The sequence below is a fragment of the Chelonia mydas genome, chromosome 16 (assembly GCF_015237465.2).
Source record: "Chelonia mydas isolate rCheMyd1 chromosome 16, rCheMyd1.pri.v2, whole genome shotgun sequence".
NCBI lineage: Eukaryota > Metazoa > Chordata > Testudines > Cheloniidae > Chelonia > Chelonia mydas.
Window position 1 is genome coordinate 491,604 of NC_057857.1, and position 23,750 is coordinate 515,353.

At 50.5% G+C, this 23,750-nt stretch overlaps 1 protein-coding gene across 15 annotated transcripts in view; it reads right to left on the reverse strand.

Annotated features, from left to right (window-relative positions):
- Positions 1-23,750, reverse strand: part of LRSAM1 (leucine rich repeat and sterile alpha motif containing 1) — a 59,211-nt gene that overhangs the window by 33,796 nt on the left and 1,665 nt on the right. For 7 of the 15 annotated variants that reach the window (XM_037880060.2, XM_043530649.1, XM_043530645.1 and 4 more), the window contains exons 2-7: positions 19,442-19,549; positions 17,238-17,431; positions 14,544-14,600; positions 12,972-13,016; positions 8,922-8,999; positions 6,547-6,615 (exon numbers count right to left, since the gene is read on the reverse strand). In XM_037880060.2, the coding sequence (XP_037735988.1) occupies positions 6,547-6,615; positions 8,922-8,999; positions 12,972-13,016; positions 14,544-14,600; positions 17,238-17,309 (321 nt within the window). In that variant the 5' untranslated portion in view covers positions 17,310-17,431; positions 19,442-19,549. Of the gene's footprint in view, positions 1-5,948; positions 6,038-6,546; positions 6,616-8,921; positions 9,000-12,971; positions 13,017-14,543; positions 14,601-17,237; positions 17,432-19,441; positions 19,550-22,525; positions 22,544-23,750 lie in introns of those variants that run through there. The other 8 variants (XM_037880059.2, XM_043530648.1, XM_043530644.1 and 5 more) reach the window with 3 other exon arrangements.

The window sequence follows — 23,750 nt, forward strand, 5'->3', positions numbered from 1 at the left end:
CTGGGCCGAGAACATCCCAGAACACGCGGTAGAACTCCACGGTCAGCCCGTCCATGCCCGGAGATTTATTGGTGGGCATGCGACAGAGGGCTTCCGTGAACTCGGCCAGAGTGAGAGGCAGCTCCAGCCGGTCTCGGTCGCCCCCACTGACCATAGGGAGCTCCTCCCAGAGCATTCTGCAAGCGTTAGGATCGGTCAGATCCGGGGAGAAAAGGCTTGTGTAGAAGGCTCTTGCCCTCCTGCACATCTCCACAGGATCCGTGAGGGGGGTGCCGTCTTCTACCAGAAGACAGGTGATGCGCTTCTTGGCCCCCCTTTTTCTCCAGGGCGTAGAAGAAGTGGGAACCGCGATCCATCTCCCGAAGGAGACGGATGCGGGATCGAACAAAGGCACCCCGGGCCCGATGGTCCTCGAGGGCCCGGAGCTCCTCCCGCTTCTCCTGGCACACTCCGCAGAGGGGCGGATCCTCAGGGCTGGCGGCCAGATGCCTCTCCAGCTCTAAGATCTCCCGTCCCAACTGCTCTATCGCCGCATCCCTCCATCGGCTGGCGCCCCGGGTGTAGTCACAGCAGAAGAGCTGGGCGCGCACCTTCCCCAGGTCCCACCACTGCCGTGCCGAGGGAAAGGCACGCCACTGCCCTTGCCAGGCCAGCCAGAACTCCCGGAAGGATGTCATGAAGCCCACATCCTCCAACAAGCTGTTGTTGAAATGCCAATAGGCCAGCCCCAGCCTCTCCGTGCAGAAGGGAGGCTGTCACGGTGGCTAAATGATGGTCAGAGAATGGGGCCAGCCAGATGCTGGAGGAGTGGGCTCATGAAAGGTGGAAGCGTGATAAATAAATGTGGTCCAACCGGGAGCGGCACGACCGATGGGCCTCCACCCGGACAAAGGTGAAAGTGGAAATGTCATCCGGGTGGTGGTTGCGCCAGACGTCCACCAAGGAGTGGTGTTCGACTATCTCCCGGAGGACGTCCGCGGCAGCCAGGCACTGCTCGGTCCGCGAGCGGTCCCGCTCCTCGAGGGTGGTGTTAAAGTCCCCGCCCAGGACCAGGCACTCATGAGGATCCAAGGTGCCGAGGAACGCGGACGCCTGCTGATAGAATCGTAGCCGCTCCGGGCCTGATGCTAGGGCATAGACGTTAACGAGGTTGACCATGAGCCCCTCCATATGGACCCAGAGGTGCAGCAGGCGGCCTGGCACAGCCTCGGCGAGCCACACCACCTCGAGCTGTAGGTCGGGGGAGACCAGGGTCGCCACTCCAGCCATACGAACTGTGAGATGGCTAAAGTAGATCCTGTCCCCTGAGTCCAGCCGCCAGCTGTCTTCGGCGGCCGGATCCGTATGGGTCTCCTGCAGGAAAACCACAGAGTACCCCCCCTCCCGAAGGAAGGAGAGCACCTGGGACCTGCGGACACCCATCCTACAGCCCCGGGTGTTCAATGTTGCGATGGTGAACAGTGCCATGAGGAGGGCTGGGGGGGGATCCTTGCCGGCAGGGACGCTCGCGGCCCCCATTGGACCCGCAGCAAACCGTGACCTACCCCGTAGGTGAGTAACGAGTCACGGAAGCCCCGGACTTGCTGGTAGGCTGCGGCAGCCTGCTTCCCGGTCCTTTTACCCTCCCCCATAAAGGCTCTTGCGGCCCGGAGGACCTGATGAAAGTCCCCCCATCGCTGGAGAGCAAGCTGTACCTTGTTGCGGGAGCCACGGACATCTTCTAAAAACTCCCGCAGCTCCTCTCGCAGCACAAGGGGGGGTGGGATTACTGTCTCCTGGTCTTCCCCTGACGGGGCCCCTGGCACAGCCCCGTGGCCCACCGAGACGGGCAGGCAGGGTGCAGACCCCTGATGGGGTGCCCGATGGGCTGGCGCCACGCGGCCCACCTCGAACCCTGGGGCAATAGGGGGCGGCGGAGGGAAGACAGCAGCCCCTAGTGGATCGGGACAGGGAAACACAAAGGCCGCTCCCTGGGGGTCATTTACCGGAAATGGGAAGGAGAAAGCCCCAGGGGCGGCAATAACATCGCAGGAAATGGAGGGGATTGGGACAGGGTCAGCATCGGGGCAGGGCCAGGGTCCGGGACAGGGGTAGGGGCAGAGGCGAGATTCTGAACTCCAGAAGCTAAGCAACTGGGCGGTGGCACTTCTCGGTCAGGCTCAAGGGTTGGGGGGGGGTGAGGAGGGGGCTCTCAGCGATGCCGGGCGCAGGCTCTATGGTGGGTTTGGCAGCCACGGCATCAGGAGGTGGACTGTCTTCTGTAAAGCCCCCGCCCGGGAAGTAAGTCGATTTTTCCACACCAACGAGGGGTGCCCCTGGTGATTCAGGTCCCGGCTGCATGGCACTGGCCATTGCCTCAACAGGCTTGGTGGCTGTCAGCGGGGCACCTTCTGCGGATGGAAGAGTCCAGGGACTCCTCGGAGGTGGGAGCAGAAGCAACAGTCAGGGGGAGGGAGCATGGGGAAAGAGGGGCTGGAGTGAGGTCGCCCAGATCGAGGACTGCTGGCAAAGGGTCGTCCTCCCCCCCCCGGGTGACCGGGGTCAGACCCAGGGCCTCGATCTCCTCATATATGGACAGGAGATCGCTTTCCACCACCCCGGGGTTCTCCGCACTGGCACCCGAAGCGACGGTCACCTCGGGGCTCACAGGGGCTTCAGATGGTACCAGGGCAGGAGGGGCTCCCTTGGGGGCCTCGGAGGGGAGGAACTCCAGTGGAGGGGAGATACTAGCTTCCGGTGCTGCCACATCTTCCCCAGCCGGCACCGGTGGATGGATCACACCCGTGGGCAAAGCGGAAGGCTCGGCATCAGTGCCCCCCTTCCTGGTCTTCTGGGGGGCCTCCGCATCGGCTGGGAGGAGCGGAGCTCGAGCCTTCCGCTTGCCCTGCTTCCCCTGTACTAGGGCCCTGCCCTCCATGGCATCATCTGGGGGCTGGCTAGCAGGGGTCGTTTCAGGGGGCAGACGCGATGGCTCAGGACTCGGGGCGGGGGGGGTAACGGTGGGGCGGCACAAGAAAGGGAGGATTCCCCCTGGGCCAGGCCCTCTCCCATGCCCGGCGGTGTTCCTGCTGTACCCTCCTCCACAGGCCCCACCAGATTCTCCCAAGCGGGAGCAGTGGTGGGCTGGGAAGGAGGAGGGGTGGCTTCAGGCGCCGGGCAGCCAGGGGCACCGGCGATGACGGGGTCGGCGCCCTGCCGGGGCTTGGGGGTCCCGGATGCTCCTCCTTGCCAGGCCAAGGGGCAGTCCCTCTGGACGTGCCCCATCGCCTGGCAGAGGTAGCACCGGGCCTCCCCCATGGAGTAGTGCACCCGGTAACAGGCCCCCTGATAGGGGACAAGGAATGACCCCTCGAGCGCCTCTCCGTCACGCCCCGCCGGCAGAATGAGAGGATGTGACGGAGGGCAGGGTCTTTGCAGCCCAGTTGGAGAGGGCTGACAACGGAGATGGGTTTCCCCAGGGTGGAGAGGGCAGGTAACCGGGTGGCATTGGGAAGAAAGGGAGGGACAGAGGTCAGGACCAGACGGATGCCCAGGTCCTCTAGCGGCTCCAGGGGGACGAACACGCCCCCCACAGCCAGGCCCTTCTCCACCGCCTCCTGGGCGGTGGCCTCTGATGCTAAGAAGACGACGACCTTTCCGTACATTTTGGAGGCTGCCACAATGGCCGTGTGTCCCACCACCCTTGCCAATGCCCGCATGTACGTCTCCACATGGGGCGAGGCAGGCACCAGGAGGCAACAGACGCCATGCTTCCTGCTCAAGGTCGGGAAGGGGCCCTGGCCGCTATAGATGGTAGTGGAGGGGGTGGGCGGGAAAGAGGATGTAGTGGTAGGCCAGGGGGCTGCCACCTCCTGGGCGTACGCCCTGGGGGCCGGGGGAGAGGCACCCGCAGAGCTGGTGGAGGGAACAGTGGGGAGGGGCACCGCGGTCGGTGGCGGGGCTGCAGCAGTGGGGGCAGCCCCTGCCATGGAGGGCTTGGTCTTTTTTGCGGGGCCGTTGCCCTTCTTTTTACCCTGGCCCTTCCCACCGGCTGGGAGGGCTTCCCCAGGGTCGGAAGGGGCGAGGGACGTGGCAGCAGCGAAGGTCACCCCGGTGTCCACCTCTGCCGGTGCCCCAGCGGGGGCAGTAGCAGGTGGCTCAGCTGCAGCAGTGGAGGTAGAGGCTCAGGGGGGCAACAGGGCAGCAGGTGGGGGAGGGATGGTGGGGTTTTCTGGAGGGGCCCCACCCGTCTCGTCCCCCGCCATCAAGAGCGGGGAGGGAAGTGGAGACACCAGAAAGAGGAGGGGAGAGGGGAAGTAGGTCGACCACTCGTCCCCGCTAGGCTGCAGGCAGGGGAGGAGGGCGCCAAAGGGGGTGAGCTGGACAGGGGGGCAATCAGGGGTTGGGGTCAATAACCAACACTGGGTGGGATTCTGGCTCCTCTAGCTGCACTAGGGGAGGGGGGGATACAACAGCATTGGGGGTGCAGTGAAGAGGGTTTAAACTAAAATGGGGAGTGGCACAAGCGCATGGGAGGGGGCATGGGCGCACGGAGCAAGGGGCTAGCTTCAGAGGCTGGGGCAGGGCAAACAAACAAGGGCTGCAGAGGGAAACGGGCGGGGCAGACAAACAAACCAAACCAGTAAGGGGGGCTGGGGCAAAGGGGGGGCAAAGGACTGGAAGGGGCAAATGGGGCAGATAGCAAGGGGAAAAGCTGTGAGGTGGGCAGTCCAGGGGGGAGCATGTGCGCCCACATGCACTTACACAAAGTCAGTTTGGGCTGGCTGCTGCTTCTGGCCCAAATGGTGGAATCAGGGCGTGGCAAGCCAAGCAAGCAGCTGAGTCCAGAGGCAGGAGCTGAGGCTGATGGTATACAGCCAGTGGGGGTGGTGGAGGGGGCAGCGGTGGTGGTTGGGGGGGAGACACAGATGGATCGGGCGGCAGCTCCACGCCACACCCCCGTGTCCCCACAAACACAGTCAAGACCCCCACCACAAGAGCACAGTTTGAAAGTTACTCAGTTCCAAAGGCCCCCTCCACGGTGGCCGGCAAAGTCTCAAGGTGCTCCCCCACTGGTAGATCGTCCTCTTCTTCTCCTCCTCGGGGCTTCAGCAGCTCCAGGAAGCAGACTCCGCAGCAGCAGCTCCAGGAACTCCAGGTGGTGGTCCGGGTAGGCAGAAAAACACCACCACCACCTGAGAGGGGTCCTAACAGCAACGGCTGGGGTCCCTCACTCCCCCATTCTGGGGAGCAGGCCAGCAGGCCCCCCCCCCACAAAGGGCTGCAGTTGGAGTAGTAGCAGTACCCGAGGGTGGGGGGGGTCCAGCAGCCGGCCAGCAACCAGGTAGCAGAGAAGGGGGATGGTGTCTGGCCCAGCCAGGGGAGCAGCAGGGAGAGCCCAGGGCCTAACAGCAGCAGTATCCGTATCAGCAGGAGCAGCAGCAGCCCTCTCCCTCCTTCTCCCTCCAGGCCAGAGGGCTACAGGAGAGTGATCCTATTGGGATCTACACATTAGTTAGTCACTGCTTAGTCTATTTTTCATTAGACACTGCAACCATTATTCCTTGCCTGGGACTACTGTGGGATCTCAGTGTTTACTAGGGGAGGCTCTTATCTAGCCCCCCCAGTCAAAGCACGGAGCAAAGTCCCATCCCCTCTCAGACTGGCAGATGCCGATTTATTTCTTCCCCATCTAGAACATATTTCCCAGCCTCCATTGCTAGAGCGCCACCTTCCCAACAGAAGGGCAGAGCATACAACCCAATCAGAGCATGCTTCTGGGGTCTCAGTTAGTTTGTTTACATAATGGTCCAATCCTACCCTACCCACGGAGACCATCTCCCTCCTCCACAATGCACAGCTTCCCATGGTCTATGAAACAGGGCTCTCAAAGTCACTGCTGAGGGCAGGTCTCTAACAGGCTGCACAGGACATGTGCCCCCTCCATATTATGTACAATACACACATACTTTAAGTCTTGTAATGCTCTTTCTCATTTCTCAGGAGACAAGATCCCTGTGCTCCAGTGGGTTCCCATCGTGGAATGTCCAGTAACTTCCTAGAGCAACAGGGAGTAATGAACTTCCATGCTCTCCATGGCAAGGGCGCAGAGCTGGAGGGGAGGACTAATCTTCTTTCTCCAGTGGCGACAGGACGTCAGAGTTACAATAGGCACACTGGGACACATTCATTTCAAAAGGAGCTGCATAACCTGAGTATTTCAGAAAGGAATTGGACTGGAAACTGCAGCCTCTCTATGCCTCTGGCACATGGTTGGTGACCAGCTGTGAGTGGTTTGCCAGCCGCTGCCCTATCCTGAAGGCCAGTTATAGCAGAATGGTGTAAACTGGCACCAAGGAATGCGACGTGCCTGCTATGCCCCAAACTGCCATTTTCAATGCGATTAACTTGGCTCTTAGGGAAAGTCAAGTGAGTGATAAGGATCCAGTGACTGACAACTGTCATTTAAAATACTAGTTAGCTATTTAATAGCAATACAAATCAACCACGCTGTCCTAGAACAGATCTTAAATCAGGCACCCAGGACACAACCCACAAACCCTTTACCTGGAGATATGTCAGCTGGCCAATATCATCAGGAAGTGATGTCAGCTGGTTGTCATGGAGATCTAAAACCTAGGACAGGAGGAGAAGATTCTGTCATCAATCAAGCTTGTGGTGAAGGTGTCATATTGTAAGCACAGAGAGGAGTTACCCAGCAGTGAAAATCAGTCTGCCAGGCTGCAACTTTCAAAGGGCCCTAAGAACATCAGGCATCCAATTCCTATGGACTTCTGGTAGGTGCTGGGCACCTAGCTCCTGTCAGTAATCCACTGTTCTCCACGTCCAGCAAAGGAAGGACAAGAAGTAATGGGCTCAGGTTGGACCTAGGGATACTTAAGTTAGATATTAGGAAAAGCTTTCTAACTCTACAGATAGTTCAGCACTGGAACAGGTCACCAAGGAAGCTTGTAGAGAATCCTTGTCACTCGAGGCTTTTAAGAACAGCTTGGACAAAAAGCTGTGAGGGATGGTCCTGCCTCAGTGCAGGGGGCTGGACTTGATGAACTCTCCTGATCCCATCCAGCCCTGCATTTCTATGACTCTACACTACGAGTTTATGTCGGAGTCCACACAACGAAGCCATTTTTTCCAACAAAGGGCTCTTAAAAGCCATTTCTGTACTCCTCCCCAGCAAGGGGATTAGCGCTGAAATCGACATCGCCGTTTCGAATTAGGGTTAGTGTGGACACAATTCAAAGGTATTAGCCTCTGGGAGCTATCCCACAGTGCACCATTGTGACTGCTCTGGACAGCACTCTGAACTCGGATGCACCGGTCAGGTGTACAGTAAAAGCCCCGGGAACTTTTGAATCTCATTTCCTGTTTGGCCAGGCGAACTCATCAGTACAGGTGACCATGCAGTCCCAGAATCGAAAAAGAGCTCCAGCATGGACCGAACGGGAGGTACTGAATCTGATCGCTGTATGGGGAGAGGAATCCGTGTTATCAGAACTACGTTCCAAAAGACGAAATGCCAAAACATTTCAAAAAATCTCTGAGGCCACGAGGGACAGAGGCTACATCAGGGACGCAACACAGTGCCGCGTGAAACTTAAGGAGTTCAGACAAGCGTACCAGAAAACCAAAGAATCAAAAGGACGCTCCGGGACAGAGCCCCAGACATGCCGCTTCTACGCTGAGCTGCATGCAATTCTAGGGGAGGCCGCCACCGCTACCCCACCCCTGTCCGTGATGGGACACTCTCCGCCATGCCTGAGGATTTTGTGGATGGGGAAGATGAGGAGGAGGAGCTTGAGGAGAGCACACAGCACACTGTTCTCTCCAACAGCCAGGATCTTTTTATCACCCTGACTGAAATACCCTCCCAACCCAACCAAGCTGGAGAAGGGACCTCTGGTGAGTGTACCTTTTTAAATATAATACATGTTATAAAAGCAAGCATTTTTTAATGATTAAGTAGCCCTGAGGACTTGGGATGCATTCGTGACCAGTACAGCTACTGAAAAAGTCTGTTGACGGGTCGGGAGATGGAGCGGAAATCCTCCAGGGACATCTCCATGAAGCACTCCTGGAGGTACTCTAAAAACCTTTGCAGAAGGTTTCCGGGGAGAGCAGCCTTATTCCGTCTTCCACGGTAGGACACTTTACCACGCCATGCTAGTAGCAAGTAATCTGGTATCATTGCATGACAAAGCTTGGCAGCGTATTGTCCCAGTGTTTGCTGGGTCCTCTGCCTGGTTAGGGGTAAATGTCATCAGTCAACCCTCCTTCCCTCCGTGAAAGCAACAGCAGACAATCATTTCGTGCCCTTTTCCCTGGATTGCGTCTGCTCGGGCAATCCAGGGAAAAGGGTGCAAAACGATTGTCTGCTGTTGCTTTCACGGAGGGAAGGAGGGTTGACTGATGACATTTACCCATAACCACCTGCGACAAATTTTTGGTCCCATCAGGCATTGGGAGCTCAGCCCAGAATTCCAATGGGCAGCGGGGACTGCGGGATAGCTACCCACAGTGCACCGCTCGGAATGTTGACGCTTGCCACAGTACTGTGGACACACACCACCGAATTAATGTGCTTAGTATGGACGCATGCACTCAATTTTATACAATCTGTTCCCAAAAATCGACTTCTGTAAAATCAGAGTACTTTCGTAGCGTAGACATAGCCAAGAAAATCCCAGCCTCTACAAACAAATGGATTCACAGTAGTGCCAGTGACAGGAGCTCAGCAGCGCCCAGATGGTAAAGACTTCCTGCCACTGCCTCCCGGGGATGAAACTGAAGGGGTGAGGTCAGTGAAGAAAACTTTACACCTTGCTGCCAGTCCCTAGAGGTGAGAATCAGTTTGATGGGTAGAGGGTTTACTTTTAACCCTGAGTGAATGCGAACAGAGACATTGTTACAGGCTCACAGGTTACCTTCACAGTTATGAGATTCAGGAGACTGCAGGACTTTGGAACCAGAGATGTTAGATTATTTGTATGAACAATCAGCACCTGAAGAAAAAAATAATATTGGAATAACATCACAGGAGATATTACAGCCTGAACAACCACATCCCCGTGGATTTCATTCTGTATTCAATTGTTCTATTTCTGTAAGGGGTTCAGACCTGATTAGATTAAATATTAAATAAAATATTTATTTGCATGAGTGGAACTGGCTGCCATAGGAGGCCAGAGTCAGATATCACAGCTGAATTTAAAGAGGGGTCTGGATAATTTTCTGATCAATAATACTTGAGGTCATGCAGGCTAAGACAGCAGGAGATTTGATTCTTTCTAAGTTAACTCCTGTAGAGGCTCAGCAAGAATTCCTACACATATTCTCCTGTGATAAAGAGGCTCATTGGTGGGTCACTACTCTCTGACAGCAACTCCTCTCAGGCTTGACAAATTCACTACACCTAACATATTGCTATCATAGTATTTGTCTGTAAAGAAGGTCTGTCATAAACATACAGCTAAGGGTAGCATAAGATCCCTCCTTTACCTGTAAAAGGTTAAGAAGCTCAGATAACCTGGTTGGCACCTGACCAAAAGGGCCAATAAGGGGAGAAGATACTTTCAAATCTGTGGGGGAAGATTTTTGTTTTGGGTTTTGTGTGTTCTCTCCGGAGACAAAGAGAGAGACCAAGCAAGCAATCCAGCTCCTACTGAATGATACATTTAAACTTACAGAAATAGTAAGTAAGAGCAAGGAGTATCTTTTATTTTAGCTTGTGAATTTTCCTCTATGCTAAGAGGAAGGTTTATTCCTGTTTTTTTTGTAACTTTAAAGTTTTGCCTAGAGGGGAATCCTCTATGTTTTAAATCTTACCCTGTAAAATTATCTTCCATCCTGATTTTACAGAGATGTTTCTTTTACGTTTTCTTCTTTTATTATAAAAGTTCTGTTTTTAAGAATCTGATTGGGGTTTTTAGTGTCCTAAAAACCCGAGGGTCTGGTCTGTGCTCACCTTGTTTACTCTCAAGCCTCCCCAGGAAAGGGGGTGAAGGGTTTTGGGGGATATTTTGGGGAAACAGTCGTCCTTTTCCTAAATCTTTGTCTAACTCACTTGGTGGTGGCAGCGATACCATTCCAAGAACAAGGAAGGATTTGTGCCTTGGGGAAGTTTTTAACCTAAGCTGGTAGAAATAAGCTTAGGGGGTCTTTCCTGAGGGTCCCCACATCTGTACCCTAGAGTTCAGAGTGGGGAGGGAACCCTGACAAGGTCATTGCCTCTATGATGAGATAACTGGCTCTGTGGATAAGGGGAAAGCAGTGGTTGTGTTATTTCTTGACTTTAGCAAAGCTTTTGATACGGTCTCCCACAGTATTCTTGCCAGCAAGTTAAAGAAGTATGGACTGGATGAATGGACTATAAAGTGGATAGAAAGTTGGCTAGATCGTCGGGCTCAATGGGTAGTGATCAATGGCTCCATGTCTAGTTGGCAGCCGGTATCAAGCAGAATGCCCCAAGGGTCGGTCCTGGGGCTGGTTTTGTTCAATATCTTCATAAATGATCTGGAGAATGGCGTGGATTGCACTCTCAGCAAGTTTGCAGATGACACTAAACTGGGAGGAATGGCAGATACGCTGGAGGGTAGGGATAGGATACAGAAGAACCTAGACAAATTAGAGGATTGGGCCAAAAGAAATCTGATGAGGTTCAACAAGGACAAGTGCAGAGTCCTGCACTTAGGACGGAAGAATCCCATGCACTGCTACAGACTAGGGACCGAATGGCTCGGCAGCAGTTCTGCAGAAAAGGACCTAGGGGTTACAGTGGACGAGAAGCTGGATATGAGTCAACAGTGTGCCCTTGTTGCCAAGAAGGCTAACAGTATTTTGGGCTGTATAAGTAGGGGCATTGCCAGCAGATGGAAGGACGTGATCATTCCCCTCTATTCGACATTGGTGAGGCCTCATCTGGAGTACTGTGTCCAGTTTTGGGACCCACGCTGCAAGAAGGATGTGGAAAAATTGGAGAGAGTCCAACGGAGGGCAACAAAAATGATTGGGGGCTGGAGCACATGATTTATGAGGAGAGGCTGAGGGAACTGGGATTATTTAGTCTGCGGAAGAGAAGAATGAGGGGGGATTTGATAGCTGCTTTCAACTACCTGAAAGGGGCTTCCAAAGAGGATGGATCTAGACTGTTCTCAGTGGTAGCAGATGACAGAACAAGGAGTAATGGTCTCAAGTTGAGGTGGGGGATGTTTAGGTTGGATGTTAGGAAAAACTTTTTCACTAGGAGGGTGGTGAAGCACTTGGAATGCATTACCTAGGGAGGTGGTGGAATCTCCTTCCGTAGAGGCTTTCAAGGTCAGGCTTGACAAAGCCCTGGGTGGGATGATTTAGTTGGGGATTGGTCCTGCTTTGAGCAGGGGTTTGGACTAGATGACCTCCTGAGGTCCCTTCCAACCCTGATATTCTATGTGAGGTATTAAATGAAAGCTGAAAGCAGCAGTCCCCAAACGAGAGACCGCAAAGTGGTCTCCAAAGTGTCCAGGAATGGGGACACGGCTCGGGGAGGAGGGATGTGGACAGGGGTAAGGGTGCCAAGGCTGGAGCTGCAGCCAGGGGTGAGTCTGGGGCTGGGAGCAGGGCCGCAGCCCAGCTCCGGTGGGGGTGCCAGGGTTGGGGACTGGTGTGGGGCCGTGAGTTGAGCCACGCCAAGGCTGAGGCCAGGGCCAGGCGTGGGGCCGGGAGCTGGGGACTCCTGGGGGCGGGACCAGAGCAGAGCTGGGGGTGGGAAGGGGCTGGGTGGCATTCCCTCCCTGCCCCCATGGCAGCTGGCCCAGGCCCCACTCGATGCCAGCATAAGGGGGTGCACCCCACACTTTCGGGACCTCTGTCTTATGGTATACTGGTCATCATTAGCGTTGCGAGATGTATATATGGGTGATAACTAAGAAGCTGTATGTATGTGCTACAAAATGTGTTCACCACGTGACCCGGCAGGGCTGATGAACAAGTCTGTCCGAGAAACAGGAATGTTGGTTTACATCAGAGACCTCGGCAGGCAGGTAAATCAAGCAATTCAAAATCCAATATGATGGGAGCTGCATTTGCATGTAAGACAACAGGAAAAGCCAGGCTGACCGGGGAAGCAGGGAGTGTGAAATCAGCCTGGGAAAGCACCAAAAACTAAAACCACTGGGGGGGTTGTCTTGTCTCTGGGGTCAAAAGAATGAGTTTTGAGGAAATATAAGGAGAAGCTAAAAGACATTTTGTTATCCATGTCTCTGGCAGAGGGGAGTGATTCGTGACCATTGTGGATGCTGGTTTTGACTGAAAACCAGCAAGCTCTGCAGACAGACTTTGAGGGTTAGAAAACTGCTTTAGCCAAAGGACGGTAGCCTGCTAAAATTTAGTCTTTTAGAAGTGTGTTATAGTTTTGTTTTTAACTGATTCTGTTTTCATTACCTTTATGCAGTACCACTTAAATCTCCATCTTTGTTAATACACTTCTCTTTATTTTATCATAAGTACATCTCAGTGCTGTAATATTAAGCAGACCGTGAATCCTTCATTGAATCAAACAGGCTGGTGTGTGCAGTGTCCCTTTGGAGATAGCAAACTTGGTAATTTCTGTGAGTGTCCAGTGATGGGCTGGATACTGCGGGGAATGCTTTCAAGGGTGATTGGAGTGCACCTAAAGTTAACCGGCAAGGCAAAGCAAGGCTGGCAGAGCTTCTGAGGAGATTGTTTGAGTGGCTACCAGACTAGAGTGACAGGAAGCTGACACCATGTTTAGCACCAGCAAGTCTCTCTCTCTCACTGAGGCAGGGGAGTAACAAGGTAACAGAATCCTGGGTGCCTCAAGAAAACATCAGAACACCCTCTATGTATAGCATTGCATAACTGGTCAAGTGCATTAAGGACAGAGATTTCACCTTCCTCTGAAGCATCATGTAAGCCCATATACGCTACATAGGCACTTCACATACTGTAATAACGCTTAGTATTTAGACTTCTCTTACCTTTTTTTGCAAAACTTTACATGTTGCAAAAGCGCCATATGGAATCTGAAATCAAGCACAAAAATAGCCCAATAGATCACAACAATACATTGCAACGTGCCATTAATTTTCTAAGCACTTCTAAAGTATCCATCCACAGGACACAACAATCCACTTTCATTAAAAACCAAACTGATACTAAGATTACTGTCTCTGTCATTAGTCAATAGCTGGTCCCAGGACCCAGCACTTCACTGCACTGCTGTGAACATCAACCAGTGGCTCTGGGCAGCACGACAGGGACTTCAGGCTAACAGAGAATGTGCTGCTAGGTCTGGACAGCTGTCCAGGACTTGGGTGGCTTAACAGGCAGCGCACAGATCCCTCAGAAGGCCAGGCACATTCTCAGTGAGTCTCTATACAAATGGGGAATCCCAGCATGTCTTTGTAACTCCCAGCACACAACCTGGCCAAATGGGAAAGGGGAGAGGACAGATGCCTTTACATATGTTGGTGTTCCTAGTATAGAAAAGGTGCAGAACTACTGTCTTAGGCCACAGAGAAGACTTCCCAAGAAAGGGGCAGAAGCCCCACACTTCAAAAGATGAACTAGACTGAACAAAGAGGCAACAATTCTGCACAGATAAAGCCATGACAGATAAATTAAGCAGTTCATCTCTGTCTCCAGACCAGCAAGATCACCCAAGATCACTTTTTGAATTTAAAGACAACCCAGGATCTACCCCGCCCCTTCCCTGAGGCCCCTCCCCTTCCCCAAAGCCCAACTCCACTCACTCCATTCCCCCCCCCCCCATCACTCACTCTCCCTCACACTCACTACCACTTTCACCGGGCTGGGGTAGGGGGTTGGGATTCTGGCTCTGGGCTGGAGCCGAGGGGTTTGCAGCGTGGGAGGGGGCTCTGTGCTGAGCCTGGGGCAGGAGGTTGGGGTGCAGGAGGGGGCTCCGGGCTGGGGCAGAGTGTTGGGGTGCAGGAGGGGGTGCAGGTGCTGGCTCTGGGAGGGGGGTCAGGGCTGGGGCTTGGGTTGCGGCCTCCTTCCAGGCAGCACTTACCTCCAGCGGCTCACAGTCAGCGGTGCAGCGTGGCTGCCACTAAGGCAATCTCCCTGCCTACCTCAGCCCCATGCCACTCCTGGAAAGCGCCAACACGCCCCTGCTGCCCCCGGGGGGGGGGGGGGGGGGGGGGGCATGTGGCTCTGTGTATTGCCCCTCTCTGCAAGCATGGCCTCCACAGCTCCCATTGGGCACAGCTCCCCATTCCTGGCCAATGGGAGCTGTGGGGGTGGTACTTACAGGCAGGAGCAGTGTGTGGAGGGAGACCCCCGGGGCCGTGGTAGCCGCTTCTGGGAGCAGCCTGGGGCTGGGGCAGGCAGGGAGCCTGTCTTAGCAGCAGCCCCGTTGCACAGCCAGAGATTGCAATCGACTGAGAGATCCTCCGGGATCGACCAGTTGATCATGATCGACTGGTTGGTGACCACTGCTCTAGTCTCATCAGAGTTATAACGACTGGCGTTCTATATTGGGAAGGAAATGAGAGAGCTGGACAGGTCCCCTCACTCTGCAAATCACATACCTCAGAGAGTTCACATTTAGATATATCAAGAATGTCATCAGCACCAGCTTCTTTTGCCTAGAGAGAGAGAGAGAAATATGTGCTGCACCTTTAGAATGCTAAGAGAGAAAAGTGGCCTCTTGCTGCATGTTGGCTAAACTACCCTGCTGACCTCTCTTTAGAAATTTCATCACAGCTCTTTGCTATGGCCACCCCAATCAAAGGCCAGTATTAGATGCAAAGTATATTCCATAGCTATACTTGAAGCCCTGTTCATGCAACCAAGAAACTAAATTCTACAATACAAACATTGTTTGTTCAGAAAAGTGAATTTCTGCATCAAGAGCAGAGATGTCACTTACTTGTGCGAGAAGATTTTAACAGAGAGCATATGAAAGTGTTTTAGTGACATAATTCCCGGTTCTCTAGGACTGGAGATAAACAGATCATGCAATGAATGAGAGGGAGGCTCTACTACATAAAGGGACTACTGTAAAAATGGTACCTCTTACTCCCTTTGTGCATTCAGAATCAGATCTGCTATCTATGGGAACAAAAGTAATTACTGCTGCTTTCTATTCCTGCTACAGGGCTAACTCAGCTGCAGAAAGGGGAGCTGGGGTTCATTCCTTCTTGTGTAAAGCAGTTGTTATGTTCCAGCTTGTAGCACTTGTGCAACCTGTTGCTACCACTAAAGGCGATAATGAGGTTGCACCAGGGAGCGTAACTTGGCCTCCAGAACTTGATATTATTAGTGATGCTCATAAGATGAAAAGAGTCCAGCTTGACCTGGAGCCCAGACTGAGTCTGCAGGGCTGGCAGTTAGAAAAAAATCCTTTCACTTGGAGACTAAGCACAGCCCCTATGGCAATAATCCTGGGACAACAAACACCAGACCCCACAGTGCTAGATTTACAGACACTCTTCCAGAGCAGAGACACACTTTGGGCCTGACCCTGCACCACTGCAAGCAATGGGAGTTTCACCACTCACTTCGAGGGGGGCTGGATCAGGGTCTTCAAGTGCATAAGCACCGAGGCCCTGATCCAGAAGGATATTTAAGTACATGTCTAATTTTAAGCTTGTGAATAGTCCAACTGACTCAAAAGCGCTATCGTGCTTACGCACCTTGCCGAATTGGGGCCCTCAGACAAGTTTCAAGGAGCAAAAAGTCAATTTTAAACACCACCTAAGCTTTATCCGTGAAGGTGGAAGTTTGAGTGAATTTTAGGGTTGGTGGATTGACAGACTGATAGCCCTGGAGACCAAAGTTCCCATTTATTTCCAGAACAGGTACAGCCCCAGCAAGGAAGGGAAAGCTGCCCCTTTACTGCCCCACCAATGTGCCAATCGTGACATGGTGCAACCATATGTGGGGCAAGAGGGTAAGTTCACTGTCCTTGGCCTCTCTGCTGAGATTGTCAACAAGGGGGCCAATAAGTGACCATTTTTGTGTATTTTGTGACATGTACACCTGTCCCACCAGGAACTAGCCAGAGACACCCTCCCAGCAAATTCATTTCACACAGTCTACTGAAATGAAGGCAGCTTACACAAACTTAAAAGTGAAAGGGAGTTATGATGGGGAACCCGACAGAGGCTAACAACAACTGCCAAGCCAGTCCAATTAGTTGATTGGACTCTGAACACATAAATCACTGTAACGTTCAGACTCAAAGAAAACCATCACTTTTACTGGTCAGACCGCTGGGGTTACTAGGAAGAATTAGAAGCAGCTGCAAGCCACAAGGGCAATTCTTCATAACACTCAGCATCCTCATCTCTGAGCTATTAAAAGATACAATGACCAGTTGGAAGAAGAGTTCTTCTAGTCCTCCGCAGCTTCTAAGGTAAATTACGTTTTGGGGGTCTAATCATTTCCACAGTAACGACTTCAGGGAGTAGCATCATTAATACATATTTATTCATTCCTGTTTTCACCAGACAATTAGATGTAACTACTGTTATTAACCCGGGTAGTGAAACTGATGTCAGAAAATACAAGGGCCAAATTCAGGTTTAAATGAAGTTTTAGTGCAGAGCAAGATGTCAGCAAGAGCTTAGAGAAGTGGAGCTTATGCATCATACTAGTTTAAAATACACACACTGGATGCAGGCATCCAAAGCAACATTTGATCCTTTGGCTAGATAGTGTCTCTAAACTATTAAAATTATGAATAGGGAAAAAAGTCTAAAACCACTCATCTCTTCTCAGTTACACCAGCTACTTACATATATTCATACAGTGCATAAGGCCTTTCATCCTGAAGCACTTTGCTGTCTGCTTAAATAGGAATCAATCTCCCACTAGCGAAATGTGGCTGCCTCTGGGGCAGAACATGGCAGCCATCCTATGCCAGCACCACTCCACAACTACTTTTAGAAGTGGTGAAAAAACTACCTGGGGATGGTTTTAAGGAGGAAGAATATAAACCAGGGGACAGACCCTCAGGTGGTATAAAGCAATGTAATTTCATTCACTTCAATGTAGCTATGACAACTTATACCAGTTGAGCATCTACCCCAGCTGTCCTAGCCAAATCATAGCGCAGGTAAACACCTGAACTTTTATTTATTATTATTATTTGCACTGCAGTAGCACCTAGTAATGAAAGTGCCATAGGATCTGTAGTTACCAGTGGTTGGGAGTTCAGCTTAGCATCCTTATCCAAAACAGGGATACAGAAAAGGGAAAAGCACCATCCCAAAGCTTACCAGGCACATTTGGTATTCAAGGCGCTTCCGGGCCGCATCACTGGGTTTCCTTTTACGGAAGAACAGCAGCATCTTTCACTTTTCACTCCAGATCTGTCTCAGTGGCAGAAAGCGACCAGTGTAAACAAAGGCAGAAGAGGCAGGAAGTGTACGTAACAGGTGTTGACAGGGAGCCTGGGTTAAGGAATTGCACTCTAAGTAAAAAGAAGAGAAAATCACCATCCCTGAGTTTGTCCTGGTTTAGGCTCTGATTCTGCCAGATAATCCCCAGAAGTCATTGGGGCTCCATGTTGGCACAAGGATTAGAGTGCCCAATTGGGTGCTAATGTTGCATCCAGGTAGTACCTGCCATTGCAGTAGATTATTTTATGCTTTTAAACCCCACCTTTGCCTTGTGCTAATGTAATACTTTTCAAGCACTTGCTTTTTAGACAGAAATACAGAATACTTCTCCAATTTACTCACCTAGTACTTTTGCTTAAAACATCTAGCAGTTTAAAGCCCATTTTCAGTTGGCAGACTTTTCAAGATATAATCACTTACATTCGGACCTATGTTAACACAAATGCACCTAAACTTTGCCCATAAAATAAGAGTTGATTGCCACTGCATTAGTCATATGCGGTGGTATGGGCTGCAGAGACAATAAATTCCAAACTGCAGTGCCTGGAGCACAAGCCTCTCAGCTTAAGCTGGAGCATTGATGCTGCGACCTGTAGTTTTTGCAGCACGAACACTTGCCATATTAAACACTAGGGTGGCCTTGTTACACCGAATTATGGACTCTGTGGGACACATTTGGCCAATCCTGAATTAACCAACAACCATGCAAACAATACTGCAATCATGTAGTATCAATAGCAATAAGAGGAGAGTGCTGTTAGCACACCAAGACCATTCCTATCTTCAGAAATGAGGCCTGCATGAACTAACCTGCACTAGGGGTTACTACTGTTTGGAGATAATGTACCCAAAAACCTCAAAGAGCTTTGGGATACAGGGTTGCAAAGTGTAACTGAATGGTTCTTTCTCAGACGAGCTGTGACTAGGACTATGTATTACTGAGGTATTACTATCTGCTATACTGACAGGTTTCAGAGTAGCAGCCGTGTTAGTCTGTATCCGCAAAAAGGAGGACTTGTGGCACCTAAGAGACTAACAAATTTATTTGAGCATAAGCTTTCGTGAGCTACAGCTCACTTCATCGGATGCATTCAGTGGAAAATACAGTGGGGAGATTTATATTACACAGAGAACCCCACTGTATTTTCCACTGAATGCACTGGATGAAGTGAGCTGTAGCTCACGAAACCTTATGTTCAAATAAATTTGTTAGTCTCTAAAGTGCCACAAGTCCTCCTTTTCTATCTGCTGTACACGACCATGGCAGATACAGTCCCATCAGAGGGAGCATCACAGCAGCAGACATTATTAAGATTTATAATATGAAAAACAAAATAATGACATTAAGTTCATGAAAAATATGGCAGCTTTCATTCCCTCAGAATAACATTAAAATGGAAAAGTCCAGCAGCCAGAATGAAACTAAGAGCAGCTTGCACTAGCTGCAGAATGAGAGAATTAGGAATATTCAGCCAATCTAGAACTGGCTGTTTGAATGGCCCCTAGTGCTTTATAACATGATACTCTATGTAGAAATTTACACACACACAATACACAATGGTACAGGTCCATTACAAAGGTTTTATTGGCTGATGTTGGGGTAGCTGCATAACTCACAAGAAGTCAAGGCATAAGTGAGTCAGGGAAGGCACGGTTTCTTTATGCCTACAATATCTCCACGTATATTTTGTACATGTCAAACACTGTAAAAGTGTTTGCAAGATTTTAGGTTTCTAAATTGATACAATTTTCAAGGCCTGTCACCTACAAAGGTAGGCTGCTGTAGATTATATGCGCCCAAACACGCAGAGCTCCAGTGGGTGAGGACAGTTGTAAATAATACATTGTAAAGACCTCTAAACATTAAAATAGTTTTCTGACATAACAATGAGGGAAGTGGAAGGTCTGATATCTCAGGTCCTTCCAGGGCTAGAACTGGGTGCTGGGCATCCCAGTGGAAAGTAAAGACCTGGTTCTATCTCCAATCATTTCTGAGACATGGGCCCTTAACTATGCCACTGCTCCAAGACTGAAGATTGCTGTGAAGGGCAGGATGAGCAGTTTAGAAGGAGAAATTTCACCTGGTTGTCTGGCAAATTGGGTCCTTTAAATGGCAGCTGCTTGAAAACTGCTCGGAAATTCAGGAAGTCATCCAGCAGATGTGGGTTAGCTGGCACACAGCACATGACCTGGGTGCATGATAAAAGGAGCTATCATTTTTCAGGTGCTGTATACATGAAAGCTCTCTCATCACTATACTATAGGTGGGGCTGGTAGTACTGCCTATTAATGTCGCCTGACACATCCCATTATAACACTCTATTTTCAATTGCTTATAACTTTGACAGATTTCAACCATTTAAGGTAAAGTTCTCCATGCCAGGTGTCTGTCTCAGACTGAATTTTTGAAAATTTCAGCCAGAATGGTTCAGCCATTTCCGAGAACAACACTAGGGAAAAATAAGTCCTTTTGCAATGTTAAAAAAAAAATATCTGGCGATCTTTTGATATGCTCTAGTACTTTGGAGCTGGTGACATTCAGCAGGGAGATGGCACTTTGCTGAAACAAAGGTATTTTGTCTTCCGTATGAAAACCCACCCAAACATGGCTGAGTTATACGCCTTTGGAAAAAAATCACAGTTCGCACAGGCTGAGCATGCTCCATCCTCTCGCAACTTCTACCTGTGACCAGACTGCGCTTGTGCCATCCCCACCAAGTGACTGCGCATGCGTCAATTCAGGGCTACAGGGGAAAAGCTGGACTTTACCTGTAATTACTGCTCCAGACTGGGGCGGAACAAGTCACTGGAACTGAGAGCAGGGAGCCTGTCTCTCCAGTGTTCTCAGAGACACCACCACCACCACCCCTCGCTGGCACCCAGGCCGTGTGGAGGAGGAAGCTGCCTGATCCAGATACAGAAGGGACAAAAGCTGGACCCTGAGGGTGGGAAAGGAGTTGACTGGGGCAAGGAGTCTGGTGAGACTGGGAGGGGAACAGATTGTGACAGGAAATTAGGGAGAGACTAGAACTGTCTGGGCAAGAAGCTAGACTGAGAGTCAGGAAGGAAGGGGAGGCTAGGACTGGTTGCACAGGGAGGCTGGTTGGGCAAGAAGGCGTGGAGCTGGGGTGGGGAGGATAGGCTGGAACAGCATGGGGAGGAGGTGACCAGCCCTCTGTGAAGAAAGAAGTGGTTCGGGACTATTTAGAAAAACTGGACGAGCATAAGTCCATGGGGCTGGATGCGCTGCATCCGAGAGTGCTAAAGGAGTTGGCGGATGTGATTGCAGAGCCATTGGCCATTATCTTTGAAAACTTATGGCGATTGGGTGAGGTCCCGGATGACTGGAAAAAGGCTAATGTAGTGCCCATCTTTAAAAAAGGGAAGAAGGAGGATCCTGGGAACTACAGACCAGTCAGCCTCACCTCAGTCCCTGGAAAAATCATGGAGCAGGTCCTCAAGGAATCAATTCTGATGCACTTAGAGGAGAGGAAAGTGATCAGGAACAGTCAGCATGGATTCACCAAGGGCAAGTCATGCCTGACTAATCTAATTGCCTTCTATGACGAGATAACTGGCTCTGTGGATGAGGGGAAAGCAGTGGACGTGTTGTTCCCTGACTTTAGCAAAGCTTTTGACATTGTCTCCCACAGTATTCTTGCCAGCAAGTTAAAGAAGTACAGGCTGGATGAATGGACTATAAGGTGGACAGAAAGCTGGCTAGATTGTCAGGCTCAACGGGTAGCAATCAATGGCTCCATGTCTAGTTGGCAGCCGGTATCAAGTGGAGTGCCCCAGGGGTCGGTCCTGGGGCTGGTTTTGTTCAATATCTTCATTAATGATCTGGAGGATAGTGTGGATTGCACCCTCAGCAAGTTTTCAGATGACACTAAACTGGGAGGAGAGGGAGATACGCGGGAGGGTAGGGATAGGATACAGAGGGACCTAGACAAATTAGAGGATTGGGCCAAAAGAAATCTGATGAGGTTCAACAAGGACAAGTGCAGAGTCCTGCACTTAGGACGGAAGAATCCCATGCACCGCTACAGACTAGGGACCGAATGGCTCGGCAGCAGTTCTGCAGAAAAAGACCTATGGATTACAGTGGACGAGAAGCTGGATATGAGTCAACAGTGTGCCCTTGTTGCCAAGAAGGCTAACAGTATTTTGGGCTGTATAAGTAGGGGCATTGCCAGCAGATGGAGGGACGTGATCATTCCCCTCTATTCGACATTGGTGCGGCCTCATCTGGAGTACTGTGTCCAGTTTTGGGCCCCACACTACAAGAAGGATGTGGAAAAATTGGAAAACGTCCAGCGGAGGGCAACAAAAATGATTAGGGGACTGGAACACATGACTTATAGATTCATAGATATTTAGGTCAGAAGGGACCATTATGATCATCTAGTCTGACCTCCTGCACAACGCAGGCCACAGAATTTCACCCACCACTCCTACAAAAAAACCTCACACCTATATCTGTGCTATTGAAGTCCTCAAATTGTAGTTTAAAGACCTCAAGGAGCAGAGAATCCTCCAGCAAGTGACCCGTGCCCCATGCTACAGAGGAAGGCGAAAAACCTCCAGGGCCTTCCAATCTGCCCTGGAGGAAAATTCCTTCCCGACCCCAAATATGGCGATCAGCTAAACCCTGAGCATATGGGCAAGATTCACCAGCCACATACTACAGAAAATTCTTTCCCGGGTAACTTGGATCTTACCCCATCTAAAAACCCATCACAGGCCATTGGGCCTATTTACCATTAATATTTAATTACCAAAACCATGTTATCCCATCATACCATCTCCTCCATAAACTTATCGAGTTTAATCTTAAAGCAAGATAGATCTTTTGCCCCCACTACTTCCCTCGGAAGGCTATTCCAAAACTTCACTCCTCTGATGGTTAGAAACCTTCGTCTAATTTCTAATCTAAATTTCCTAGTGGCCAGTTTATATCCATTTGTTCTTGTGTCCACATTGGTACTGAGTTTAAATAATTCTTCTCCCTCTCTGGTATTTATCCCTCTGATATATTTATAGAGAGCAATCATATCTCCCCTCAACCTTCTTTTAGTTAGGCTAAACAAGCCAAGCTCCCTGAGTCTCCTTTCATAAGACAAGTTTTCCATTCCTCGGATCATCCTAGTAGCCCTTCTCTGTACCTGTTCCAGTTTGAATTCATCCTTCTTAAACATGGGAGACCAGAGAGGCTGAGGGAACCGGGATTGTTTAGTCTGTGGAAGAGAAGAATGAGGGGGGATTTGATAGCTGCTTTCAACTACCTGAAAGGGGGTTCCAAAGAGAATGGCTCTAGACTGTTCTCAGTGGAAGCAGATGACAGAACGAGGAGTAATGGTCTCAAGTTGCAGTGGGGGAGGTTTAGGTTGGATATTAGGAAAAACTCTCTCATTAGGAGGGTGGTGAAACACCGGAATGTATTACCTAGGGAGGTGGTGGAATCTCCTTCCTTAGAAGTTTTTAAGGTCAGGCTTCACAAAGCCCTGGGTGGGATGATTTAGTTGGGGATTGGTCCTGCTTTGAGCAGGGGGTTGGACTAGATGACCTCCTGAGGTCCCTTCCAACCCTGATATTCTATGATTCTATGAACTGGATGCACAAGGAGACTGTGACTGTCCCTCACCCTTACACAAAGTAAGCAGTCATGGGATAAGAGGAAAGGTCATCTCATGCATCAGTAACTGGTTAATACATAGGAAACAATGGGTAGGAATAAACGGTCAGTTTTCACAATAGAGAGAGGTAAATAGCGGGGTTCCTCAGGAGTCTGTACTGGGACCAGTGCTGTTCAACATATTCAGAAATGATCTGGGAAAAGGGGTAAACAGTGACGTGGCAAAATTTGCAGACGATATAAAATTACTCAGGATACTTAAGTCCAAAGCAGACTATGAAGACTTACAAAGGGATCTCACAAAACTGGATGACTGGGCAACAAATGGCAGATTAAATTCAATGTTGATAAAAGCAAAGTAATGCACATTAGAAAATATAATCCCAATTACACATACAGAATGATGGGGTCTAAATTAGCTGTTACCACTCAAGAAAGAGATCTTGGAGTCGCTGAGGACAGTTCTCTGAAAACATCTGCTCAATGTGTAGCAGCAGTCAAAAAAGCAAACAGAATATTAGGAATCATTAGGAAAGGGATAGATAATAAGGCAGAAACTATCATAATGCCTCTACACAAATCCATGGTACGCTTACATTTTGAATAGTGTGCAGATCTGGTTGCCCCATCTCAAAAAAGATATATTGGAAAAGGCACAGAGGAGGACAACAAAAATGATTAGGGGTAGGGAACAGCTTCCATACGAGGAGAGATTAAAAAGACTGGGACTTTTCAGCTTGGAAAAAAGACTAGGA